This window comes from Agelaius tricolor, unplaced genomic scaffold (assembly GCF_023055355.1).
Source record: "Agelaius tricolor isolate 1412-34295 unplaced genomic scaffold, bAgeTri1.0.p SCAF_20, whole genome shotgun sequence".
NCBI lineage: Eukaryota > Metazoa > Chordata > Aves > Passeriformes > Icteridae > Agelaius > Agelaius tricolor.
Window position 1 is genome coordinate 4,622,939 of NW_027269280.1, and position 25,765 is coordinate 4,648,703.

The following is a 25,765-nucleotide window of genomic DNA, read 5'->3' on the forward strand; positions in this document are numbered from 1 at the left end:
GGGTAAACAATCTCCAAACACATTCCACATGAGCACAACACAGGAGGAGCAAATGGGATAAGAATTGTTTCCCTTTTCTCTGAGGCCTCTCTTGCTGCCTTTCAGCTTCCCAGGAGAAAAACCCTGGGTGGAGGAATTTTTTCAGAGAATGTGAATGCCACAGATGTGGACATGGGTTGGTGGTGGCCTTGGCTGAATCCCTCAATCTCAGAGGGGTTTTCCAACCTCCAATTCCATAACTCTGAATTATGGAGGCCTTGTATCCAGCACAGGCCTGGTGCAGAGGAAGGTCTGCCAGCTGCTGCCATGGGGTTTTGAAGGTGTGCCATGGAGGTACCAGCACATGAGCAGACTTTGGGAGCAAAGATATGTTTTTCTAGTGGAATTTTTTAAGGCTGCTTGTCTTTAATGGGGTGAATTGAAGTTCAGGTGCATCAGGAGGTGAGGTGAAACCCATCCCTGCCCTGGCTGCTCTGCTCTGACCTCCTGAACCTGCTCCCACAGCCCTTGTGTTGTGGATTTTGCAGGATCTGGATGTTGCTGCAGCTGCTTCCTGAGCATTGTAATGCTCCAGAATCCCAGCTCCTGCCTGGTGTGTTCACATTCCTTCAATCCTCTGTTGGAAATGCTGCTGGGGGGCCAAACACCTTCACTGTCACCTGGGCAGGGCCCTCACAGGGGGACAGGGGTTACCAATGGAGCTGCATTTCAGGAGAGAACTGGGAATACTGGCAAATAGCACAGGAAAAACACCAGCTGTACTTTTAGCTTCCCTAAGTCACACTTTGCTTTTTGCCCAAGGTGAACCTCTGTGCTCTTCCTTTGCAGGACTGTCCTTTTATAGTCTGTATGACCTATGCCTTCCACACCCCTGACAAGCTCTGCTTCATTCTGGACCTCATGAATGGTAAGCAAGGCTTGTTCAGATGATGATGATGATGATGATGTTAGAGAAATTTTGGCAGGAGGATTGCTGAGATGGTTGGTCCCCTCAAGCCTGGGCTGCTCTATGAGCTGATTTATTCTGCTCTCCACAAACCAGTGTGGGGTACAGCCTTTGCTTATGTGGAAATCCTCTGCTGGATTAGTCACTGAATGCAAATGTTTATGAAATAAATGCATTTTAAAATGGAGTTTCAGACTGATCAAATCTCTGTATGAACTTTCTCAGCTGTTTTGTCACCACACAGATTTGCAGAGGGTGGGGCTGTGTGATCTTCAGGTAATAAGAACCTACAAAAGCTGAGCTGTTCCCCCACAGTGTCACCCTGTCTGCCTGCAGGGTAAGAATTTACTGTTCACTTAATTACATCTCAATTCTCATTTCAGGAGGAGATTTGCACTACCACCTCTCCCAGCACGGAGTGTTTTCTGAAAAAGAGATGAGGTTTTATGCTACTGAAATCATCCTGGGCTTAGAGCACATGCACAATCGCTTCGTGGTGTACAGAGACCTGAAGGTAATGGTTGGTGGGTGCCTGAATCCACACAGCCCCTCAGAAAACTTCCATGGATTACCCTTCCTGAAACCTTTCCTTGGCAGGATTATGTCTTTATCTGCCAGATTTTTGTACTGAGTTTTCAAAGTCCTTCTAATCTGTGCCATTATCCAGTTTAACCAGCCTGGGAGAGGCTTCCTGGGGGTCACAGTAAATCCTGTGAAGTGTTACTGATCTCCCTGATGGGAATGATTTAGAGGATAATTTACTGTATTTGCTGTAATCATTTCCTATATTTCTGGGAGCCCTGAAAGAGGCCTTTGTGTGTGTGATGGGGGACAACAGCAGGAGAGGGGCTGGGGAGTATCACTGACACTTGGGAAATCAAGGACAGGTCCCAGAGAAGAGTCCCTGAACCAAGTGGCAGCACAAGGGAATGGAAATGTGCCCAGAGACTGAGAATAAAATGTGTAAGAGCCACACACAGACCCTGCTGTGAAGAAACCAAAAGCAACCTGAGGCCAGAATGGATTATACATTTATTACCTGCTTTGTGTTCAAACCTTGCCTGGTTATTCCCTTCTGTTATTCAGTATTTCATAACCTGTGGAGTTGATGGTAGTGCTCTGTGAGAAGGTGGATTTTTATCTAGGAAGTGTCTGGTATATATTGATGTTAAATAAAAGAAGGCAATTACCAATTACCAGGGAGTATTGATGTTTGAGTTGCTGTGCTGTGAGAGTTTGCAGTTGTCAGCTGGGGAATACCAAGCACTCACCTCCTTCTCTTGATTTCCAGCCTGCAAATATCCTGCTGGATGAACATGGGCACGTGAGGATATCAGACCTTGGGCTGGCTTGTGACTTTTCCAAAAAGAAGCCACATGCCAGTGTGTAAGTATTCAATCTGGGAGCTCTGCTGCACACACAGGTGGTGCTAAATCCATCCTGAATTTGTCTTTAAAACTTAACTTTGCCTGAAGGGGAGGAATGACACTTGTGTGGCCCAGGCTTGCTGAGCTGGTGGCTCTAATGAGGTTTCTTGGGCTCCTGTCCCTGTTTTCCTGCACAGTTGTAGCAGCTGATGTGTAGGCATGGCTGGGAGATGACACATTATTTCAGGATGATTCACTGCTCAGAGAAGAACCTGACTGAGTTAAAGTACCAGATTGCTTTAATTGTCCCAACCTGGTAATTAAATATTCCCAAACCGACTAAAATCCTGGATTTATTGTGTCTTTCTTTTTTTCTGGATCTTCATGGAACTGGAGGCAAATTTTGTTCCTTTCTGCCTCTCACCATCAGGATCTAACTGGGATCTGAGTTCCTGGAGTTGGGTGTGGATTCACATCTTACCTGGCACGTTTCATTCTTAGCTCCTCAAGTGACCTGATTTAGTCTTGCAATTTATGCAAAAAGGGAAACTCCAGCCCGTCACACCTTAAGAGATTTGCAAATCAGTAGCTTCTTGAAAAAAGTCCATATGTTTTGAACATGTCAAGGGTAAAAGCAATACCTGGTGGCTGCTTCTTGTGGTGCCCAGGCCTGACTTCAGGAGTGTCCTGTGCTCACACAGGTGGCACAAAAAACCCATTGGAAGCAAAACAAAATTGTCAAAACGAATTATTTCCAAACTGGGCTGTCTTATTGAGATAATACTGATTTTTAATGATTTTTTCCCCCCAGTGATAATGTTGGATGTAATGAATGCTTTGTGCTGTTGTGCTCTGCAGAGGAACCCACGGGTACATGGCCCCCGAGGTGCTGCAGAAGGGCACAGCCTACGACAGCAGTGCTGACTGGTTCTCCCTGGGCTGCATGCTCTTCAAGCTGCTGAGGGGGTGAGTGGGGCTCCTGCCTTGCCTGGGGGGGCCTCTGTGGGTGTCCCTTGGAATAGCAGGACATGGTGTGTCACAGATGGGCTGAAGTGATCCCTCTGTGCCGCCCCGTGTGTGACAGACCAGGCTTCTTCTTCCAAGCCAAACCCAACCCAAGCATCCTGGACATGAGGAGAGCACTTCTGTCTGCTCTCTGAAATGCTGCAGGCAGCAGTTTGGTCCTCTCTGGCAGTTTTAAGTGTTGAGATGTTGCTCCTTGGAGTGCTCTAAGCAGCCCTTTTAAATCATGGGCTTTGTGTTGAGACCTGGTGTTGAGGAGAAGCTCTTGGCTGCACTGGTTCCTTTTTGGGTGCTACTCAACCTTCCCTCCTGCAGGGTTTGGGCCAGGTACAAGGTGTGGATCCTTCCATTTGCTGAATCTGGCCTGTTACCTTACCAGTGTCCAAAGGTACACGATAATTACAGCTTTGTCAGCTCATTAAACTTAGAATAGATTAATGCCATGGGATTTATCTGAGCAAACAACAAGCACTGGTGGGCAAGTGCTTGTTGAAAATGGCATCCTCGGTGTTAATGGCAAACCAGGAGAAATCTGAGGCTTTTCACAGTGCTTCTCTGTAAAGATTGATCATTAGGTCATCCTGTGTCCTCGCACATAATTAATTACAAGCTTTTATCTCTGTGCAGGCACTGTACAAAGGAAGGTCAGTGTGTGACTTGTGAATTGAACTCTAGAACTGTATCAATTTAACATTAATTGTGCACAAAGCAGACTGTGTAAAGGTGCAAACAAAGAAAGAAGTGGTGTTTAAATTGCCAGTCTTTGGGCTGTGATTGTCCCTGGCAGAGATGTTCAGGGTGGTATCAGTGCTCAGCCAGAAGCCAGAGCATTATTCACGGTGAACTCTCATTTCTCATCTGTTCTGAAGCCAATTAAACACATCCCAAAACAAGGGCTGGGCACATGGTGCCATTTCTTGGTATTTGGTAAATTTAGTCTGGCACAGAATCTGCCCATAAGTCGCCAGTGAATCATTTTCTTCCCTGATCTACTCAGAGCCTCCTTGTCAGAGTACATGAGGCTGTCTGGGAACCATTTACCTGTCATCCTGAAAAGAGAAAAATTGAAGTCCTGGTCCATCCATTGCATTCATCAATCAGAACATTTTTGAGAATAAAAGGAAAATAACTTGGGAGTAGCAGGTCTCCAGTTGAAACATGCTGGTACACTCTGCCATGTGGTAAGCCAGAATGCTTTAGAATAGCTAATTAATGGAATTGATAAGTGAGTAACATTTTTGATTGTGAATACCATCATCCCCTCAAGGTTTTAAAGAAAAGAAACAGGGAATATATCCTAAATATAATCAAAATATCTCTTACTACAATGCTGCTTCTTTCACAGAGGACTGTGTGATAAACCTCTAATAGGTCACAGTCTTCCATAGCTTAAAGGAAAATTCAAATTCAAGCCAGAATTATAAAGCAGGAAAGAGATGAAGCTGATAATTTACAAGATACCATCAGATATCTTCCCAGTGGCTGATGCTGTGGGATCTGTGATCTCTTATCTCTACTCTCCATGATGGGGAATGGTGAGTTCAGTGGGTCATGCTCACCTTCCTTATAGAAATCCTTGGATTTAAATCCCTGTGGGTGATGGCTGCTCAGGGTTTCCTTGTTAGCTGAAAACTGTTCAGGTTTTGGGGAGATAGATGTAATTGGTGAGGCATTTGAAGCACATCTTTAAGGCCAGATCACTGTTGAAGAATTACCCAACTTTCTACTCACCTTCCTGTGGATCAGATTGCTCTGCAGGACAGGAGTGATGAGGGGGAAGGATGGGACTAACAGGATGCTCCACTCATTCCTGGCATTGCCATAGCTGAAATACCCTAATATATTGAGGCTTTGCATTTATTTATTCACATCTTTTTTCCTTCTTTCCACAGGCACAGCCCTTTCAGGCAGCACAAAACCAAAGATAAGCACGAGATTGACCGGATGACGCTCACGGTGGTAAGGGCTGGCCTCAGTGACATCCCCGTGTTCCCCGAGCTCCCATTTCCCCTAAAATGGGAACTGCACCCCCCTGCTCTCCCAGAGAGCTCTATCTGCACGTGGGAGAGCTGTTTCCAAACACCAGCAGAGACAAGAGGGCAGAGCACACCTCTTCCATCATGGAATATCTCTTTGTGTTTCCTTTCTCCACAGAACGTGGAGCTCCCGGATTCCTTTTCTCCTGAGCTGAAGTCCCTTCTGGAAGGGCTCCTGCAGAGGGATGTGAGCAAGAGGCTTGGATGCCAAGGAAGAAGGTAGGTGTTGTCTTCTCCTTGGACCTCTGCCTTGAAAAATTTCCACTTCTCTGTCAATGAGTGAATACATTTCAAGTAAAAATCTGCTTCCTGTTGTGAGGATTTTAATTTTGGAAAGAGAACATTACAAAGTGCTGCTGCATGGAATTACATTTCAGATTCCTTCGGTTTGGACACGTTTTTTGGACAATTTCTGTCCTTAAAGCCTTTTCCCTGAGTCCCCTGCAGTCATGCTTGCATTGGGTGGTGTTCTTACTTCTCATCCCTCGGTTGTTTTTCTGGTTTTGCCTGATCTGTTTTGGCATGAAATCATATGACTTGAGTCAGACATACTGATAGGGAAAATTTATTGCTTATATTGTATCTGTAATGATAGGAGCATATTACAAAAAAAAAACAAAAACCAAACCACAAACCAAAAAACAATCCCAAAAACATCAAGCAAAAGCTGCAAATATTGCTGGTGCTGCCTTTGTCACTTGATTATTCTGAGGAAAAGAGCTTTTGTTTTGTTTCTTGACTACAAAACACTCCTTGCTCCTGCCAGGCTCACCTTGCTTGTAGCTGTTCATGAAATTGTTATCTCCTGTTTAAAAAGCCAGTGTGAGACTGAGGGAGAAAAGGAGAGGAGTAAACAAGTGTTGAGAAACCATTGGGATGTGTGATAACAGGTAGATGGTCACACCTGAGCCTGGGGCTGCCTCCAGTTCCAGTGGGAGATTCAGAGGATTTTTGTTTTGGAGCCCTCTTTGATAATGGCCTGAGATTGCTTTTCCCTGGGAGATAACAAGAGCAGTTTATTATTTTCTCATAAAATTTGTATAATGTGGAGTAATCTGGTTATTTCCAGAGCAGTGGTTGGGATCTGACCCAGAGCCATGTTTGGGATCTGACCTGGATCTGTGTTTGGGATCTGACCCAGAGCAGTGTTTGGGATCTGACCCAGAGCAGTGTTTGGGATCTGACAACAGAGGAACTTTGTTTGCTCTTGGAAATGATGGAGTGCCATCAGGAGTTCTTGCCTGCCAGCCATAGAACACTGTTCCAAGTGTTTCCACCTGCAAATCTTCTCTTCTGTTGTTTACTGAGGAATTTTTTTTTTTTTTTTTTTTTTTTTGCAAAAAAGAGCAGTTTCCCTGATGTTCTCAAGTGATAGAAGTGTGACCTTTGAGGGCTTTGTATTCCTTGAATACACTTTAAAAGCCCTTTCCTTTGTTGACTTCAGTCACTTCTGTTTTGCAGCGCACAAGAAGTAAAGGAACATCCTTTCTTCAAAGGCATTGATTGGCAGCAAGTCTATTTACAGAAGGTAAAGGATAAAGACAGTAATTTAACTGACTTGGCAAAGCAGTAGAAGGAAAATAAACCCAAACAGGTACTGAACAGAAAACTTGAGGGTCACAGTGCCCAGCTCAAGTGCTCACTCTCACAAATACAGGGAGGGTTGTTGTTGAATATTCATTACTACAGATCTTCTTGATTGTTGGGAGTAAATAATAACATTTCCAGGCTCAAATGACTGCATGTTTCCTTTCCTTTGCTGTCTCTAAACTGGGGAGTTTCATCCCCAGATTTTTGATGGAGCTCTAATTAAAAGGAGTGCCAACAATTTTGCATTGAAGTTTAATTCCAAGGGGGGCACTCTGGCGCAGTCAGGTGTAATCTGTGCAAAAAAATACAAAGCTTGTGCATGACTCCAGAATGGAGTTAAACAATACCCATTAATTTGTCTTTAATTATGCTGATTTCAATTTCCAGTACCCTCCCCCCCTGATTCCTCCCCGGGGAGAAGTCAATGCAGCAGATGCTTTTGATATTGGCTCCTTTGATGAAGAGGACACTAAAGGCATTAAGGTACCCAACTCTCAGTGCTGGAGGGTGGCACTGGGGCTGCTCTGCTTGGCTTTCCATGTGTGTGTGGCATTCCTTTGCTTCAGGGCTCTGGATGTGCAAGAAATTCCTTCAGGCTGGGAGAATCAATCCGTGCTGGTACCTTGGGCTGGTTCCCCTGTTTGTTGTTGCTTGGCAAGTCTTTAAGTTTTTAGGTTAACTGAAATCTACTTTCTTACCAAAAGTCTTATGTGATGAAGAAAATGTTTCAAATGGTCAGGAAAGAATTGGGAAAGCCTCAGTTTTTCAAGGATACCTTATGGTTTGTGTGTTTAAAAGTTGGGATTTATTTCTGGTAGCTTGGAGAAATGGAGCTAAACCTTATTTTAATAGTTGAGTGGTCAGAGAGTGGCAGGGAAAACTCTTAAAAATGACAAACTGTGTTAATAGTAGCAATGTCATAAGTTAGAAGAGTGGTAAAAGAAATTTTCACGTTCTGATATTATCCAAAATTTAATGAAAATAACATAAATTATATCAAAAAAAGCTGTCCCCTTTAACTCACATAAAGGGGGTGACCCTCCTGTGGATTCCTCCACTCTCTGAAGTTTCCCTGGGACTTTGGGGCAGCAGGGCTTGGGTCAATGCCCTTTGTTGTTTTCATCACCCATTTCTGCAGTAGAACAGACCTCATTCTTGTTCTTACAGAAGTGAGTCAGGAGGGAAATTAATTGTTCTAAACTTTATAAGGAAAAAGCCCCATTAAGTACTCACCGAGCCTAAAAGGGAGCTCGTCTGTCAGTGTCACCTGCTGTGGTGACAGAAGTTGGCACAGAAAAGTGCAGAGAGCCCAGGATGTTCTTTATCCCAGAAAATTCCACATCTTCAGCATCAGTGTTAGCCTGGCAGGATTCCAGTCTCCTGCAATTCTGCAGTGCAGGATTCAGAGGAACATTTTGCAAGGAAGAACCGGGGAGTCTTTTTATTTCTTGAGTGGCTCAGAGATTGTCAATAACATGATTCCTGTCCTGGAATGTGAATCACCAGCAGGTCAGTGCTCTGTCATCTCCAGTCTGATCTCAGAATCTCATAGCTCAGGCTGACCATGGGATAAATTTACCCTTGGGGGTGAGTCAGGGAGGGACAGCACAGCCCCCCTGGGTGTCACAGCTTCCAGAGGGGACAGGAGGATTCCTGCCTGAGTCAGCTGCCAGTGAGGTGCCAGGAGCCCTCTCTGCCTTGGGCACCACAGCTTGAACCCCTTGCCCTCCTCCCTGGAGTTGAATTCATCCTGCAGAATGCCCTGTGTTCCCCAGAAGAGCATGTGAGCTTTGGGTTATGAGTGGGGAGCCCTCAGGGGATGCCTGTGGCTGTTCCCCCTTCCTTGGGTGCCACAGGGAGATTTTCTGGGTGTGTATTTTCCTGCTGGGATATAGCATGGATCTCTGAAAAGGAGAATTATCTATTCCAGGAGGGTCTGGCCTGACTGCAGCAGGAGAATTGAGCTGCTCCTGCAGCTGTTGGTGCTGCATCCACACAGCTTTAACCTCCTCCAGGGATGGGCATTCCACCACTGCCCTGCTCAGTGCTGGGAAGCCCTTTTGGTGAAGGAATTTTTTTCCTGATTTTCTTCAGTGCAATTCAGTTTAAGTACTCGAAGGATCAGTGGAGAAAAGAATCTTTCTGCCAGTAAAATTGAGATCTGTAGCACATGCTGATGAATTCTGAGGGTTAATTATTAGGAATATAAAGCCAGGCTGTGGAAGCATGGAAGGCATTGCTGTGGAAAAGGTATCTTTGCACTTATTCATGGAGCTTTTGGGCTGGGGAAGTTTTTGTGCAACAAAGTTAAGAATACTGCTGCTTACATTGGAATAGTGATTTAAATGTCTAGAGAGCATTATGGAGCAGTGTTGAGTGAGGATTTTGGAGCTATCAAACCAAACAAGTTTTGAGCAGGTGGCCTGTTCTCTGCACATAAATTAATATCTCTGCTTAAATTAGTGTCTGTGCTTCTCTTGCTTGCATCTGTTTGTTTTGTGAAGGTTTGAGTTCAATCCATCGTGTAAAATAATACTGTTGCATGGGTAACTATTAACTGTTGGGGATAAGAGTAGTGAAAGTTATTAAAATGTTGGGTTTTTTGTTGTTTTTCTCTTGCAAGTTGCTTGATAGTGACCAGGAGTTATATAAGAACTTCCCTCTGGTAATATCGGAGCGTTGGCAGCAAGAAGTAGCAGAAACTGTTTATGATGCAGTAAATGCAGACACAGATAAAATTGAGGCCAGAAAAAGGGCTAAAAATAAGCAGCTTGGCCACGAGGAAGGTAATCTGTCCTTACACTTCTCTCATCTTTTGCTGCTAGGTAGTAATTCCTGGGTTTGGAGTTCTCCCATTGCTGTCATTCCTAGGAATCGTTAGGATTTGTTTAATCGCTGTCATGTTGCTTAAGATGTTTCTGAATGTTTTGAAATGCTGAATGATGACATCAGGCTTTGGAAAGAGATTCATGGAATCATGGAGTCCTGGAATGGTTTGGGTTGGAAAGGATCTTAAAGCCCATCCAGTCCCATTCCCTGCCATGGGCAGGGGACACCTTCCACTGTCCCAGGTTGCTCCAAGCCCTGTCCAACCTGGCCTTGGACACTGCCAGGGATGGGGCAGCCACAGCTTCTCTGGGCACCCTGTGCCACCCCAACTTCCCAGTCTGTGGGGTTTGATTTCCTGCCCAGGAGCTGGGAAGGGCCCCAGGAGATTTTGCACAGCAAACTGCAGCTTGCACGGGGGTGTTGCATCAAACCCCCAAACCTTGGAGAGCAACATTTAGCGCTTTTAAAACTTCCACCAGCGAGATACTTCTTTAAGAGCCAAGTCCTGTCCTTGTTCCCTGCTCTGCAGCCACAGCAGCTGTGCAGTTAGGGCAGAGCTGGGGCTGAGTGTGTGATTTGAACAGAGCTGGGGCTGAGTGTGTGATCTGAACCCGCCGAGGGCACGGCAGGTCCGGGGCTCCATCCCTTTGGCACAGAGCTCTCTCAGAATGCTTTCAGCTGCACCTCCTGGCACTTGGCTAACATCTCCTCTTGGTTTAGATTATGCCCTGGGGAAGGACTGTATCATGCATGGCTACATGCTCAAGCTGGGGAACCCCTTCCTGACTCAGTGGCAGCGGCGTTACTTTTACCTCTTCCCCAACCGGCTGGAGTGGCGAGGAGAAGGAGAGTCCCGGGTGAGTGAGGGGCCCTGGGAGCTCTGCTGGAAGGCAGGTGGAGCTGGGACACACCTGGATAGCCCAGGAGTTCTCCTGGGGAAGGAGTTTTCTCTGAGTAAAAGCCCCTTTGAGTATCTTCTCTGCTGTCTCACTGTAGTTAACACGTAGCTTGCAATGCACACAGGAGACGTAAAGTTGACTTGAGAATCCTTTGTTTGCTTTGTCGTGTTTTTAAAGGATTTTGGTAGTTGATGGTGTTGTTTTTCATTTAGGACCTCTGGACTATTTATACAAAAAAACACAAACTGGTAAGGTGACAAATGCTATAGCATTTTGTTTCCAAGAAAATGCTATAGTGGCTGTAGTGTAGCCCAGCTGTGCTCATGTGCAGGGCAGATAATTTGTATCTTTAAATTAAGGAAGCATTTGGAATTTAAGACATTGTGTACTCTGCAGTCCATAGGGAGAGTTTTCCTGCACACTGTTGTGTATGTTCTCTTTGTAAGTATTCAGTGCTGAAATATTCCCTTTCAGCTCTTTGAAGTAGTGAAATTGCCTTTTTTTTTGGGTAATAACAGTAATGCTTGAAAAATGTATCAAATTGTATGCAACTCTTGAGGGAAAATAGTTAATATTCTGTTTGCAGACACACCTATTTGTAGATTCTTATTTCATGCTGTCATTACTGGCTTTTAGAACTGATATTTTGTTGTCACTATTGAAGCAACCAAGCCCCTTGTAAATCTCTCTTACCTTACTATCTATCTTTAGTTCACGACCCAGCCTTCAGAAATAAATGTTTGTATAATGACATTTAATGTGCATCACTTAATTCATGTGGATAGTCCAGGAAAATGAGATAGTGGCTTTATTTGATGGGCAACAGAGTTTTTTTCAATTAATTCTCTGCTCTTTTGCAAATGCTGCAGCAAAACCTGCTGACAATGGAACAAATAGTATCTGTTGAAGAAACACAAATTAAAGATAAGAAATGCATCTTACTGAGAATTAAAGGAGGAAAACAGTTTGTCCTACAGTGTGAGGTAAGACTTGACTTTTTGATAACTTGATCAGATTGTTTTGCATATGATAAACAATTGACAAAAGTTTTTCTGCTCATCCTGTTGCATGTTAATTAAGGCACTTGGTGGAGCAGAGCCAAACACCTTAGTTACTGATAAAATACCAATGTTTATCACCCTTGAGTTCTGAAAGCAGGAAACCTGCAGCTTGTCATGGATTTCAGTGGTATTTGGGACAAAATGAGTTGGGTTTAATAAATAGCTAAAAACTTCTCAAGGTCCAAGGGCCTCGTTGGCTCATGTCTCACTGTGGGGAACTGCTGGAGCTCATGTGTGGAAGGGGGAGTGCTCAAATCCTCAAAACATTGTACCAGCTTTCATTGAGGTGATGGAGAATTGCACATGGGCAATAGCCAAAGTTGCTCATTCCTTTGGAAAATTAAAATATCTTCCCCAAGGTGCTGTCTGACAGAGAATATCGGAGATGTTTTTGCCCCCAATGAAGGAGAGGAATGATGAGGAGGACTCCAGTGATATCAGAAGGCTAATTAATTACTTTATTATACTATATTATTCTATACTATATTACATTACATCTAAACTGGATCTGCCAAGCACTCAGCTGCACTCCCCTGCACAGCATCTCGTGACTGTCAGCCAACAGTCCTGACACACAAACCTGTGTTAGGAAAATTAATCCACAAACACCAGAGGTTTATGTCCAAAAAGGAGACAGAGGAGTCCTTTGATTATTCCAATAAAGGCAGAGGCCATGGGGCATTCCCCTGGGATCTCTCCAATTTTTTGGAGGACACAGCCTCCTTTTTATCCCAATTTCCCAGGCACATTTCCCTTCTCTCTTTCCGCATTGGGTAATGTACTTGAGAGGTACAGACTTCCCAAAACACCTGGCACCAAAGATTTGCCTCTAATGTATAACCCTCCCTTTTAACTTTTAATTCTTATGGAATTTAGGGGCTTTTCTTCCCCATTGTTTCTTTCATCTTTCAATGCCTAGTTTTATTTAGCAGCAAACCTAAAGTTTATTTGTAAAAGCAAATATCCTTTTCCATTCATCAATCAGTGGAATCCTCCCCATTGTTTCTTTTATCTCCCAGTGCTGGTTTTATCTCCCAGCAGACCCACAGCTTGTTTGTAAAGACAAACCCACTCTTCCTCTCACCTGGATTCACTTGGTCAGTGAATCAAAACACTCACACCAGAATCTAATTACCAATTCTCTTCAGGTAACCAATCTTCCATAATGTGAACAAACACAGGCACAGCAAACGAGATGAGAATTGTTTTTCCTTTCTCTGAGGTTCAGAGAATGTGCGACCCAGAAATATTCTTGGGAAGATCTGTGCCTTGGTTTTCTCTTTGAAGAGAAATGTGGCTACAAGAGAAGACACCGTTGGCCACGTAGGATAAAGTGCCAAACTCCTTCTGTGTCTCTTGCAGAGCGACCCTGAGTTTGTCCAGTGGAAAAAGGAGCTGACAGAGGCTTTCACCGAGGCCCAGAGGTTGCTGCGCCGGGCTCCAAAGTTCCTCAACAAATCCCGCTCCACGGTGGTGGAGCTCTCGAAGCCCCCGCTCAGCCACAGGAACAGCAACGGGCTGTAGGAGGCACCCACCACCTTCCCGCAGGGAGAGCTGCTTGGTGAACCTGCAGAGCGTCCCAGAATCCTTGTGAACGAATGACTTTGTGCAGCGTGCCGGAGGCGGGATGTGCCTGGAGGAGGAGGAGCTCCATGTTTACAGCGTTGGGATCACGTCAGGACTCTGTGTCTGCAGCAGGGGTGGGGACCCTGCCCCTGGCAGCAGCAGCAGCAGCAGCAGCGCTGGAGGTCACCAAGCCCAGAGGCTGCTCCTTGCTCCACACCCCCGGCGGGGCCCGCCCGAGCTCCGTCCCTCTGGAACTACTGATGGAAAGAAGGAAGGAAGAAGGAAGGAAGGAAGAGGCTTTGTCCCTGCCGTGGCCTGGCTGGCAGGGGGGTGACACTCCCGTGGTGACACCGACGGACCGTGGTGGGTGCCCCCCCTCACTCTGTGGTGTTGCCGTGTCCTCCCCGACCATTTACTGCTGACTCTCTCTGATAACCTTGCTCCATACTGCTGATGATCAACAGTGTGACTCTGATGCACTTCAAAGTACTGAAATTCTTAACTGTCCTGTGGTTTAAATGTTATTGCTACTTCATGGGAGCGTTGAACTCGAATTATTCCCTGGGTTTGTTGTACTCACTAATAGTAGCTACCACCAGTTTTGCTTCTTCTACGTATATGCAGTACTATAACTGACACAATAGAGTAATAATTGGTGAAGAGGAATTTATGGTAGCTTCATCTAGTGCTCTGTTGTATAAATTGACTATTTTAGCACAGTTTTTAAAGAGCAGATTCCTTTTGACAAGTTTACAGTGAACATAAAAGACAGTTCTTTTCCATTTCAGGTCAACTGCACTTTTTAAAAAAAAAAAATTAAAAAGAAATGATTCAAATCCAGTGCATTCTAGAGCATGTGCTGGGTTCAGGTGTGTGTGGGTACCTCGGTACGTATCCCGGATCACTCCTCAGTCCTGGGACTCGGGATCCTCCTCTGCTCTACACAGGTGTGTTCCCATAGCATAGAAATCCCCAGAAATCCCCTGGAGCCCAGCCCAGGAGGTTCGTGCACATATCACAGCTCACCTTGGGAAAGGAGCTCTCATTTTCTGTTCTGAAGAGTTCAAACTGCCCACAGTGAGAGCAGTGTGAGAAAACTGAGCATGGACGAGCTGATCAAATGCCAGGTTTATGTTAATTCTACCTGAGGCATCAGGGTGGAAAGTCTTGCTGAAGGAAGGATCTCATCCTGAGCCGTCCCACAGCTTCCCCAAGCTGGGTGTTGTGGTGTGTTTCTAAGAGAGAGATCAGGGCTGAACTTAAGCTGTTTTTCCAATTCAGTGTACAGCTTAGAGAAGATTTTTCTTCCCAGCTGCAGAGGTACAACTCTCAGTCCCTGAAGAGAGTGGAGCTGTGCCTGTGTCAGTGGGAGTAGAAGTTGTGCGTGGTTTGAGCGTGTGTGGCTGTCAGATCACCACAGGGTTCCTTGGAGGGAAGTAGTGAAAGTGGCTCTGTTTGCTTCTGCATGGGAGCTGGGTTTGCTGCACAGCTTGTGCAAACCCTGCCTGGCCACCTGGGGCTGCACCAAAGGGAAAATGCATTCTAGAAAATGCCCCCCCTGAGAAAGTGGTTTCTTTCAGTGATTTTTTTTCCCCTCCTTATTTATTTTCTAAGTTATTCTGTGTAAACAGCACCAGCCTCTCTGTCACTCCTGTTGAGCATCTCAGCTCCTCTGTAAGGAGCAGTGTCAGAGGTGATTGGTCAAAGGTTGGACTTGATGATCTTGGAGGTCTTTTCTGACCTAAAACAATTCCATGATTCTTTGTGTGGTATTTAAAAAATGTTTGGGATAAAAAATGCCTCATCCCACTGGCCGTGGTTCAGCTTTCCCTACAATACCATGCAATGCTCATATTTTTCTCCTTGATTTAGAAAAAAAGCCCTCTGATGGTGTCAAAACCTTCTCACAGTTCTTGTGTAACTTGATTTTGCTTTCTTAGTCCCTGCTCAGTCCCATTCTTCTCCTTCAGTAATTTTCCATGGCTGGATTTCACTCTCACTCCCTGTCAGCAGATGCCGGTGCCAGTGTCAGTGAGGGAGGAACAGGTCATCAGCTGGGAAATTGTGCCTCAAACCCAGAGATTTTATGTGAAATGAAGGCTGTATATTGTCTTAGGGAAATACATTTATTTTGAAATGTGATGGAGTTGGGATGGCCCTGGAATATTCTCATTATTGTGGTCTTTGCTGCCCCGTCCAACCTGCAGTGGGAGGGGGCAGGAAAAGATTTGGGTTTCTTTAGCCAGCTGTGATTTATTGACAATTGAAAATAGCTTTATTTTTGTGACTTTAATCTAACTGTGCAGCTAGGAGAGGAGAGGTTATCACAGTGACAAACTCCTGAACGAAGGTGGGATCCCAGCAAGAGATGGGGCTCTGTGTGGAAGTGACTGGATGTGCTGGTGTGGAGGGAGAGCTGGAATTGCACCCTCCAAACCAAAAAATCCTGGATGCTGCCCCAGTCTGCTCCTTCCTGGTGTAGGAACCAGAGTCTCTGAAGTTTTTGTTTTGGACAAAGATTCCTGGTGGTGTTAATCTGCAGCAGGGTCTTTGGCTGTGTGTTTAGGATCTCTCATTTCTTTGCTAATTATTTTGCAAATTCATGAAACCGTTAAAGGAGCATTTTCTTTGGGGTGTTTTTTATGTTTTTTTTTTTTTTTTTCAATCCTTCATCCAAGTGTTGGCCATCCATTTCTCCAAGTGTAAATCTTCTTCCTCTTGGTTGTGTTTGAGCTTTTTGTGTTCTTGTCCCTGGTCCAGCAGAGCCTCGGCTGCAGGCTCACGGCTTCTTCCCAAAGTGCTGCTGTGAGAGAAGCTGGAGTAATGCTGGAGTGGATCCAGCTGGGATTGACATTCCTGCTATGTTCCCCCACCCCCCAGCAGGCTTCAAAAAATCTTGGAGCAGGCTAATAATAGCTGGAAGTGTGTCTGGGAAGGGAAGCCTGGCAGGTAGGGAGGGAGCAGCTTGGGGGATAGACCTTGCCTTAGTCACAGTCGAGTTTTCCTGAATTTCTTGGGGCTGCCCTGAGCACAGACAGGAGTTGGACTCTGATGATCCTTTTGGGTCCTTTCCAGCTCAGGATATTCCAATTATTCTGTAATTCAGCAGCTCCCTGTAGAAACCCAGTGGAAGATTTTCCTCTCCCACTTCTACCAAGGGGGGAAAACCCAGAAATTAAATTGTGAGGCTGTGTTTGGCTTTGAGATAAATCAGGTGTTTACAGCCCAGTGTGGAGGTGGTGGAATCACAGGTTTGTGCTAAAACCAGACCTTGTTTTGGCTGTGACCCTGCCCACAGTGGCCACTGGTGCCCAGAGGAGCTCTCGGGGTTGATGCTCCCTGAGCAGGACCAGCCCCAGCCCCATCATTCCTGGGCTTTGCAGGGAATCAGCTCACGAGGACTGAAATCCCTGGAGCTCTGAGCTGCTCTTTCCCTGGCAGCTGGTCAGCTTCAGGAGCAGGTTCCTTGATCCCATGTCCATATCCGTGTCCTGCAGCCCTTGGCAGGGCGGTGTCACCCCCAGCACGTGGCAGTGACACGGCTCCTCCGCCTCTGAGGTGTTGGCACCCAAAATATCCCCAGAGGAAGGGCTCTTTGAAGTGTACAGTAGGCAAGAAATAATTCTAGTGGTGTTGATTAATGTAAGGAATGAGTCAGTTCTACGAATTAAAAGAAAAAAATCTGAGAAGCGTATTTTGACAAAGCATAGTATTAATTTTAATATTGTAAAAAAAAAAAAAGAAAAAAGGAAAATATCTAAAATATACAGAGAAAAGATGTATATCCAAATGTCTGAGGAGTTTCAAGATAATCTACTTTTGTTTCCTGTTGGTTTCTATTCCATGGTGTACATATTGTGTGGATGGAACATCGGCTGTTTTAATACTATTGTTAAATTGTATTTTTATTTTGTGTTAAACTAATCATCACAGACTCAGCTTTATTTTGTTTATGTAAAGGTTGCTATGCTCTGTAGGTATAAACCCGAGAATTCTATTTTAACAGAAAAAAGCATTTTATATTATTTATTAAATACATGTTTCTCCAACTTCTGACATTCCACAGAATTTCTGCTCCGTATATGTATGGAAGTGGCAGCTCCTTTCAAGCAGGATCAGCCGGCTTTATTCTGTTTTTCATCACAAATTAGGGATGGATTTCCTGAGCCTGTGCAGCCCTTCTCTCCCAGCACAGGGACTCCAGGCTCAGTCAGGACCATCTCAGGTGGAAAACTCCTGCAAATCCACCCCTCCATGGGATATTTCCAAATTTCTCCTTTGTCCCTCAGCATTCCCAGACCAAGTGTTTATTCACAGGAATCTGTGCTGAGTTAAAGAGAATTAATGACCTAAATTGGGGCAAGGAGTCAGTGTGGTGTTTGATCCAGCTCAGCCATCAGGGAATTGCAGAGCTCTGTCATTCCCAGGGGAAGGAGCGAGTGGAGGCAGAGCCTGGACACAGGGCTGGGCTCAGGACCCAAAATGCCCTCACTGGAGATGGGTTTGGTGTTCCAGGGGGATCACTTGATCCTTCAAAGCAGGATCCTGAGGCAGGAGCAGTGCCAGATCTCTGTCCTGGAGCCAGGGCCAGGGCAGGACCCTGCTTGGTGTCACATCTCAGGGGGGTGGCGGCCACCAGGGACCCTGCAGGGACTGTCCCTCGGGGTGTGGGGAGGGTGACACCCAGGCAGGACCCCTCTGTGGCGCCATCTCTCCAGGAGCTGCCTCTGCTGGGCACATCTGGGCACATCTGCAGAGGCATCCCCAGCACCTCTGTCCCCAGTGAGGTACAGAAATAGCCCTGAAGTTATCAGTTCGCTCAGTTCCTAAAAATAATTCCAGTTGTGAGCCTGGCCTGTGCAGTTTGAGGAGTACTTGAGGTGTAACATTGTGTGCTCTCAGTTTCCACAGTGGTGGGGCTGGGGGTCTGTGCTGGTCAGGGCTGATCCCTGTGGCATTTCTGGGTGAAATGTGGCATTTTCCATTGCCACGCTGCTGCTGAAGTTCTCTCCGTGCTGAGGGGCTGCCTGGGGCAGGGAGGGATCCCTGCTGTGCTCCCTGCAGCAATCTCTGCCTTCTTTCCCATTTCCCTCTCTGATGCAATTGGATTTTGGGGTGAGCTGTAGCCCAAGCTGTGCCTGGAGGCAGAGGGGAGCTGGCAGTGCTGGTGGCATTGTGGCTGCTCAGTGTCACCCCTGGAACGGTGCCGTGCTGGGGACAGTGCTGCTGGCCTGGGGTGTGTCCAGGCAGGGATTTGGCAGAGAACCTGGGGACAGCTGCAGGAAGGTGGCTTTGTCCAGGGCCAGGTTGGTCTGGGTTTGTGTGACATGCTGTGTTTCCAGGCTGGAAAAGGAGATGGGCTGGGAAGAGGCTTTGCTGTTGGTAGCAAGCATCTTCTCCTCAGGGAAAGGGAGAGAGAGCAGATAGTGGGTGAGATGGCACCAAAAAATGTGTGTGAAAAACAGAATAAAGCAGGAGCATCCTCGGAGAGGGGATTTGTGAGCACTTCCAGTGCCTCACCAGGTCCTTTAAAACAAAAAGGAGCAGATTCACACGAACAGCTACTCACGATGAAGGAAACGATCGAAAGAGAACCTGTCCAAAATGTGTAATTAATGGTAAGCAAAGCCAGGATCTGTAAATAACTTTAGATATTGTATCGATGAGATCATTCCTTGTTTTATGTACTTGGCTCTTTCCATATTTATTGTGGGGAGGAGGTTCCCAGGAGCTGTGGCCTCGCTCCTCACGGACTGTCCCGGAGTTTACAGCCCCGTCGTGGCGGGTGTGCCACACTCGGTTCTTGCCGCCAGTATTTTTTTAACGGATTATTTTGGCACAGCTAAGCTGCTTCTGTGTGTTGGTCAGTACAACTGCTCTCCTACGACCAGACCCCAATAAAAACCGTCCTTTGCGTGTGTGCCAGTGTCCCGTTCTTTCCGTGTCACCCGTCCCTTCCCGCGCCCTCCGCGAGGCTGAACTGGGATGTACTGGGATGTACTGGATGGACCCCACTGCCCCATGCACAGGTAAGTCCCTTCCCCCAGCCCTGTGCGTGCTGTTTGTCCTGGTTTTTCTGAGGGACACATCAGCTGTGTCCTGCAGGTGAGACAGTGCTGGCTGTGCCAGGACTGGGAGGTGTGTGACAAGTGACCAAGGGTGGCCTTCCATCAGCAGTGGCCAGGCTCCCTCGTCCCTGCAGTGCCACCTGGGAAGGGTCATGGAAACCACATCCTCATGCTGTTCCCAGCTGGGATTGGGGTTGGTGAGATGCTCACCCAACCTCAGCCTCCTGCCAGGGCGCTCCAGACTGACAATCCTGTTTCCTTTCTTACTACCAGAGCCATTCTGGCAGTGGGTGCCAGTGCCTTGGGTGTATCCGTGGAGCTTTTGGGTCAGATGCTGAGTGGCCGAGGTGGGGACATTGCCCCTGTGCAGCTGGACTTGTCCTGAGCAGGTGACATGGCCCCTGACTGGCTGTTGGCAGCTGGGACATGTGGGACACAGGTCCTGCTGTGCCCTGGAGGGGGTCACCCTTTTCCCCATGTGGTCACCACGTGTCCACTGTGCTGCTCCCCTCCCACCTGCCCTGGCCGGGTGCTGACCATGCTGGTGCTGGTGCCAGGGGCTATTTTGAGCTCTGCTCCCAGGTCCTCCTCCAGCTCAGCCCCATCTCAGGGCTGGGGCTGCTGGGGGAACTGGGGTGCACTGGGGAGCCCGTGCTGGGCTCGCAGCCCCAGGCTGTCCCCCTTGGGTAGCACCAGAGTGTCCTGGGGGGGCTCACACCCAACCACAGCGTTTCCCCCATTTCTTTGGGGCGCAGAGGTGTGCACCAAGGAGGGCACGGGTGACACGCGTGTGCCAGCCGCTGTGGAAGCCAAGGAGCAGGAGGGCCCCGCGGTGCCACCGCCTCTCCCCAGCCGAGGCCCCGGTGCCACCGCCGCGGGTATTTTTAGCAGTGACATGTGTCACCTCAGCTGCCACCGCGGCGGGGGCGGGGGGAGGCGGCCGCTGACCCTCTCGGCGCTGCCGCCGCCGCCGCTCTCGGCTCGCCGGGATCCCGGTGCCGGTGTGGGACAGCAGCGCCCACCGCCCCCGCCAGGTACCGGCACCTGGAGGGCCCCGGGGTGGGGGTCGGGGTCCCCTCGGCCAGGAGGGCTATTTTTAGTTGGGAATGGGCTGTAGTCCGTGTTTTTAGTTGGGAATGGATGGCGAGAGCGGCAGCCCCGGCTCCGGGGGTGGTGGGGCTGTGCCGGGGAAAGAAACGCGGCAGGGCAGCGATGGGAGCGGGGATGGGGACGGGGACGCTGCTCCTGCCCTGGGCAGGGCGGTGGCTGGGGATCCCTCGGTGGCCTCGTGGCACACACCAGGGTGGCAGCAGGAGCGGGTCCCGAGTTAGGACCGATCCGAACACCCTCGGCCCGCCTGGGGCTGTGTCCTGAGCGGGGGCAGCGCGGTGCTGGTGCCACTCTGGTGCCACTCTGGTGCCACCCTGGGTGCTTGGCCCAGGCACGTCCCCTCCGTGCCTCGGTTTCCCCGAGGAGGGTCCCTCTCCGGCCGGGCTGGGGGTGGCAATGCCGCGCCGCTCGCCCCCTCCGGGCTCTGCGGTGCCATCGGGGCCAGTTCGAGCCCGGCTTGGGGACAGCGCGGGGGCAGCGGCGGTCCCGGAGAGCACGTGGGGCGGCCGCCCGGGAAGGCAGTGACATTCCCAGCCCGCTCCTGGCCGCTCCTGCCCTTTACTGTACAAGGAGATGCGGCTGCCGGGGAGGCACGGCCGGGCCCGACGAGCCCCGACGCGCTCGGTGCATGAATGATCCCGACAGGTGAAACCGCGCCCGGCCCCGAGGGGGGCACGGATGGGCTCCTGCGGCCACCGAGCCTGGGGCTGTGGGGTCCCAGCTTCGATCACCCCCGTGCCACCAACCCTCCGTGCCACCACCTCCCCACGCTGCCCTGGTGGCCTCCCTGTCCCCTGCCGGGCTCCAGTTGGTGCTGCGGGCTCAGGTGGGCAATGCCCGGTGTTAGGAAAATTAATCCACAAACGCCAGAGGTTTATGTCCAAAAAGGAGACAGAGGAGTCCTTTGACTTTATTCAAATAAAGGGAGAGGCCATGGGGCATTCCCCTGGGATCTCTCAGATTTTTGGAGGACGCAGCCTCCTTTTTATCCCAATTTCCTGGCCACATTTCCCTTCTCTCTTTCCCCACTGGCTGAGGTACTTGAGAGGTTCAGACTTCCCAGAATGCTTGACACCAAAGATTTCCCTCTAATGTGTAACCCTCCCTTTTAATTCTTATGGAATTTAGGAGTTTTTCTTCCCCACTGTTTCTTTAATCTTTCAATGCCTGGTTTCATTTAGCAACAAACCTAAAGTTTATTTGTAAAAGCAAATATCCTTTTCAATTCATCAATCAATGGAATCCTTCCTGTTGTTTCTTTTCCCTCCCAGTGCTGGTTTTATCTACCAGCAGACCCACAGCTGGTTTCTAAAGACAAATCCACTATTCAATTGGTCAGGGTGCTGCCAGCCTGGCACAGCTCTGGGGCCAGCCCCTGGCTAACTCTGTGCTCTCTCTCTGCCCTGTGTGTCCCCACGTGTCTCTGCACAGCACCGTCCGTCCTCGCCGCCACCATGGCCATCTCCTCGCGCCTCGCGCTCTGGGAGCAGAAGGAAAGTCTCAGTCCTGGCACTGCTGCTGTTTTTGGGCTGCCTGGGAGCTCAGCGCTGGGGGTGTCACTGCAGCAGCCCCGGGGTCACATCCCCACAGCTCCCTTGTGCTGTGCCCGGTCCCCTGGCTCTGAGCTCCCTCACAGCCTGAGTGTTTTGGTTTGAGTAATTTCCGCCTGCCTGAGTGATTTTCGTGAGCCTGGCAGGCAGGGTTTGATGCTGGTGCTGCTGCTGGAAAAGCTGTGGGAAGTGGGGTTTTGAAATGAATGCTGGTTTTGCCCTGAGACCTGCATGTGGCTGTGGTGATGCTGGAGCTGCTTCTTGCCTGGTTGCAGCCAGGATGGTTCCTCTGGTGGCCACACCAGGGCTGCTGGCACAGAGCAGAGCTGGCAGCGGGCTCCAGCTGCACCAGCCCATGGGAGCTGCACCAATCTGGGCGCTTCTCTCTGGCCTTTTCCTCTCGGTGCTTCTGCTCCCACAGCATCCCTGACCCAGCCTGGTGCCCTCAGGAGGAGCCTGGGCAGGACGCTGTGCCCAGCCTGGGCAGGACGCTGTGCTCATCCTGGGCAGGGTGCTGTGCTCATCCTGGGCAGGACCCTGTGCCCAGCCTGGGCAGGGTGCTGTGCTCATCCTGGGCAGGGTGCTGTGCTCAGCCTGGGCAGGGTGCTGTGCTCAGCTTGGGCAGGACGCTGTGCTCAGCTTGGGCAGGGTGCTGTGCTCATCCTGGGCAGGGTGCTGTGCTCAGCTTGGGCAGGGTGCTGTGCTCAGCTTGGGCAGGGTGCTGTGCTCATCCTGGGCAGGGTGCTGTGCTCAGCTTGGGCAGGACGCTGTGCTCAGCTTGGGCAGGGTGCTGTGCCCAGCCTGGGCAGGACGCTGTGCTCAGCCTGGGCAGGACCCTGTGCCCAGCTTGGGCAGGTTGCTGTTCTCAGCCTGGGCAGGACGCTGTGCCCAGCCCTGCTGCCACTAACAGTCTGTGCTGGCTCCTGTCCCCGTGCCTGCCCTGTGACCCCCCTGTGCTCCCCACCCCAGATTCGTGACGAGGACCGGGGGCCACCCCCGTCTGCTCCCCCCCTGCTCCTGTCGGTCATCCCCGGGGGCTTCATCAAGCAGCTGGTGCGGGAGACAGAGCAGGAGGCCAAGGAGGCACGGAGGAGGAAGGAGAGCAGGGTGGGCACCAAGGAGGAGGTGAGCACTGAGGGACCTTGTGACTGTGTTCACAGGGGTCTTAGGGTGAGGGGAGAGACGAGGATCTGACTCCATGTTTCAGAAGGCTTAATTTATTATTTTATGATATATCTTACATTAAAACTATACTAAAAGAATAGAAGAAAGGATTTCATCAGAAGGCTAGCTAAGAATAGAAAAAGAAGGAAATGATAACAAAATCTTCTGTATCGGACAGAGAGTCTGAGCCAGCTGACTGTGATTGGCCATTAATTAGAAACAACTCTATGAGACCAATCACAGATGCACCTGTTGCATTGCACAGCAGCAGATAACTATTGTTTGCATTTTGTTCCTGAGGCCTTTCAGCTTCTCAGGAGGAAAAAATCCGAAGGAAAGGATTTTTCATAAAAGATGTGTCTGTGACAGGACCTCACATAGCACAGGGGAGCTGGGTGTCCCCAGGAACACCTTTGGCTAGCTGGATGCTGCAGCTGGCATGCAGGAGCTCAGGTTTACCTCTGATGGAGAAGCTTTAAGGTGAGGATGAAGGAAAGGAGTCGGTTCTGATGGAGGTTTGGATCCAGAGCTTTATTCCTGGCCCACAGGCCTCTGAATGCAGCACCAGCTCCAACAGAGCTCCCCAAACCGCGTGGTTGCTGTTCCTTTGAACCCCGGGGAGAGGGGCAGGGAAGGGGTAGGGATCTCACCAACCAGGTAAAGGGGGGGGGAGTCTCAGGGGACAAATGGCACCTGGATGGCCCAATGTCCCCAGGGATGGAAGGCATCTTTTGAGCTCTGCCAATCACTCGATGCCCTTCTGGAATGCCAGGGCTGACAGACAGCACTCAGCAGGGGTCAGGGAGGGGGAAAGGAGAGGTGATTGGCACACCTGGGGAAGGACTGGGGAAACTGAGGCAAACCATGACATCACGCTGCAGCACCCCCAGGTGTCACAGCAGGCTCCTCTCCTTTCCTGGCAGCCCACGGGGAAGGACGGAGACAGCCGAGGAGCGGCAGCCAGCCAGGGCCCGCTGCGGAACGGGCTGAAGGCAGAGGGGCAGGGGGGCAAGGGGGTCACAGCCCCCCCAGACAAGGAGCTGCCCCCTGTGTTGGGGACTGTGCCCAGCAAAACCCCAGCCCCTGCACCTGGCCCAGCAGTGCCTGCCCCCAAACCAGCAGAGACTCCTCCCAAAAAGGCAGAAACATCCCCCAAAACAGCAGCGCCTGCCCCCAAATCGGCGGAGACACCCCCAAAAAGAGCAGAGATTCCCTGCAAACCAGCAGAGACATCCTCAAAGCCAGAAACATCCCCCAAAACGGCAGAGGCTTCTTCCAAACCAGCAGAGACCACCCCCAAACCAGCAGAGACCCCTCACCCGGGGGCTCCCAAGGTGGGAAAGCTATCTTGGCCCAGGAAGAGCGCCAAGGACTCCTTCTTGGGGGGCAGCCCCCCAGCTCCAGCCCCTGCACCCAGCCAGGGCCCCCAGCGAGGCAGCAAAGTCCCAGTGAAGGAAGGGGACACACTCAAGGGGACAATCCCTGAGAGCACCAAAAAGGAGAAGGGGACAACCCTTGAGAGCACCAAAAAGGAGAAGGGGACAACCCTTGAGAGCACCAATAAGGAGAAGGGGACAATCCCTGAGAGCACCAATAAGGAGAAGGGGACAATCCTTGAGAGCACCAATAAGGAGAAGGGGACAATCCTTGAGAGCACCAAGAAGGAGAAGGGGACAATCCCTGAGAGCACCAAGGAGAAGGGGACAACCCTTGAGAGCACCAAGAAGGAGAAGGGGACACCCCTGAGGCACGAGGAGCCCCCAGCCAAGGTGAAAGCCCAGAGGGAGCTGTGGTCAGCCAGGAAAGAGCCAGAGAAGATGAAGAAAGATGTTGGAGGTGGCAAGAAGGAGCCGAGGGAGATCAAAAAGCCTGAAAAAGCCACAAACAAGTCAGAGGGTCTCAAGGGGGAGCCGGGAGGAATCCAAGAGAAGTCCACAGATGTGGGAAAAGAGGTGGGGAAGGTGAAGGAAGAGCTGGGGAAGGGTAAAGAGATGCTGAAAGAGAGCAAAGGGATTGGCAAGAGCACAGACAAGGACCAGGCTGAAGAAACATCGGGAAGGAGCCAAGAGATGAGCAAGAGCGTGGAAAAGGAGCAGGAGGAAGAGGCATCAGGCGAGAGCACAGACAAGGACCAGGTAATGTGCTGGGTGTTATCTGGGTTTTGGGGCACTGGTGCAGTTCTCTGCTTTCATGCAGTTCCTCCCTTTCCCATGGGGCTGGGCCTGGTGGGAAGGGAGCCCCAAGCCTGGATGGGCAGGAGTGTGGAAATGCCCCTGTCCGTGGGACAAAGGCAGTTTGTTCAGCTCAGTTTTCCCCCTGCTCCTGCCCAACTCCCCTCTCTCCTCCCCCCAGGCCCCGAGGGACGCTTGGTACGAAGCAGAGAAGGTGTGGCTGATGCAGCAGGACGGGTTCACACTCGGTAACTCTCCCTCCCTCCCTCCCTGGGTCAGATGTGTCAGGGGCAGAGCTGGCTCCGGGTGCTGTGCCCCAGTCTCAGAATCTCTGCTGCTCACAGTGACTCTGAGATAGGTACAAGTCTCTTTATGTACAAGTCTC

At 49.5% G+C, this 25,765-nt stretch overlaps 2 protein-coding genes across 2 annotated transcripts in view; both read left to right on the forward strand.

Moving 5' to 3' along the window:
- The window catches only part of GRK3 (G protein-coupled receptor kinase 3), a 61,855-nt gene extending 42,618 nt beyond the window's left edge, over positions 1–19,237 (forward strand). Inside the window, exons 10-21 of the mRNA XM_071445253.1 lie at positions 829–907; positions 1,330–1,460; positions 2,238–2,332; positions 3,172–3,279; positions 5,229–5,295; positions 5,491–5,591; positions 6,834–6,900; positions 7,350–7,445; positions 9,586–9,748; positions 10,512–10,648; positions 11,560–11,673; positions 13,114–19,237. Coding sequence (XP_071301354.1) covers positions 829–907; positions 1,330–1,460; positions 2,238–2,332; positions 3,172–3,279; positions 5,229–5,295; positions 5,491–5,591; positions 6,834–6,900; positions 7,350–7,445; positions 9,586–9,748; positions 10,512–10,648; positions 11,560–11,673; positions 13,114–13,275 — 1,320 coding nt within the window. The 3' untranslated portion in view covers positions 13,276–19,237. The remainder of the gene's footprint in view (positions 1–828; positions 908–1,329; positions 1,461–2,237; positions 2,333–3,171; positions 3,280–5,228; positions 5,296–5,490; positions 5,592–6,833; positions 6,901–7,349; positions 7,446–9,585; positions 9,749–10,511; positions 10,649–11,559; positions 11,674–13,113) is intronic.
- A 75-nt stretch (positions 19,238–19,312) lies between these two features.
- Positions 19,313–25,765, forward strand: part of MYO18B (myosin XVIIIB) — a 65,973-nt gene continuing 59,520 nt past the window's right edge. Inside the window, exons 1-6 of the mRNA XM_071445796.1 lie at positions 19,313–19,346; positions 20,141–20,419; positions 20,827–20,939; positions 23,015–23,170; positions 24,133–25,344; positions 25,562–25,628. Coding sequence (XP_071301897.1) covers positions 19,313–19,346; positions 20,141–20,419; positions 20,827–20,939; positions 23,015–23,170; positions 24,133–25,344; positions 25,562–25,628 — 1,861 coding nt within the window. The remainder of the gene's footprint in view (positions 19,347–20,140; positions 20,420–20,826; positions 20,940–23,014; positions 23,171–24,132; positions 25,345–25,561; positions 25,629–25,765) is intronic.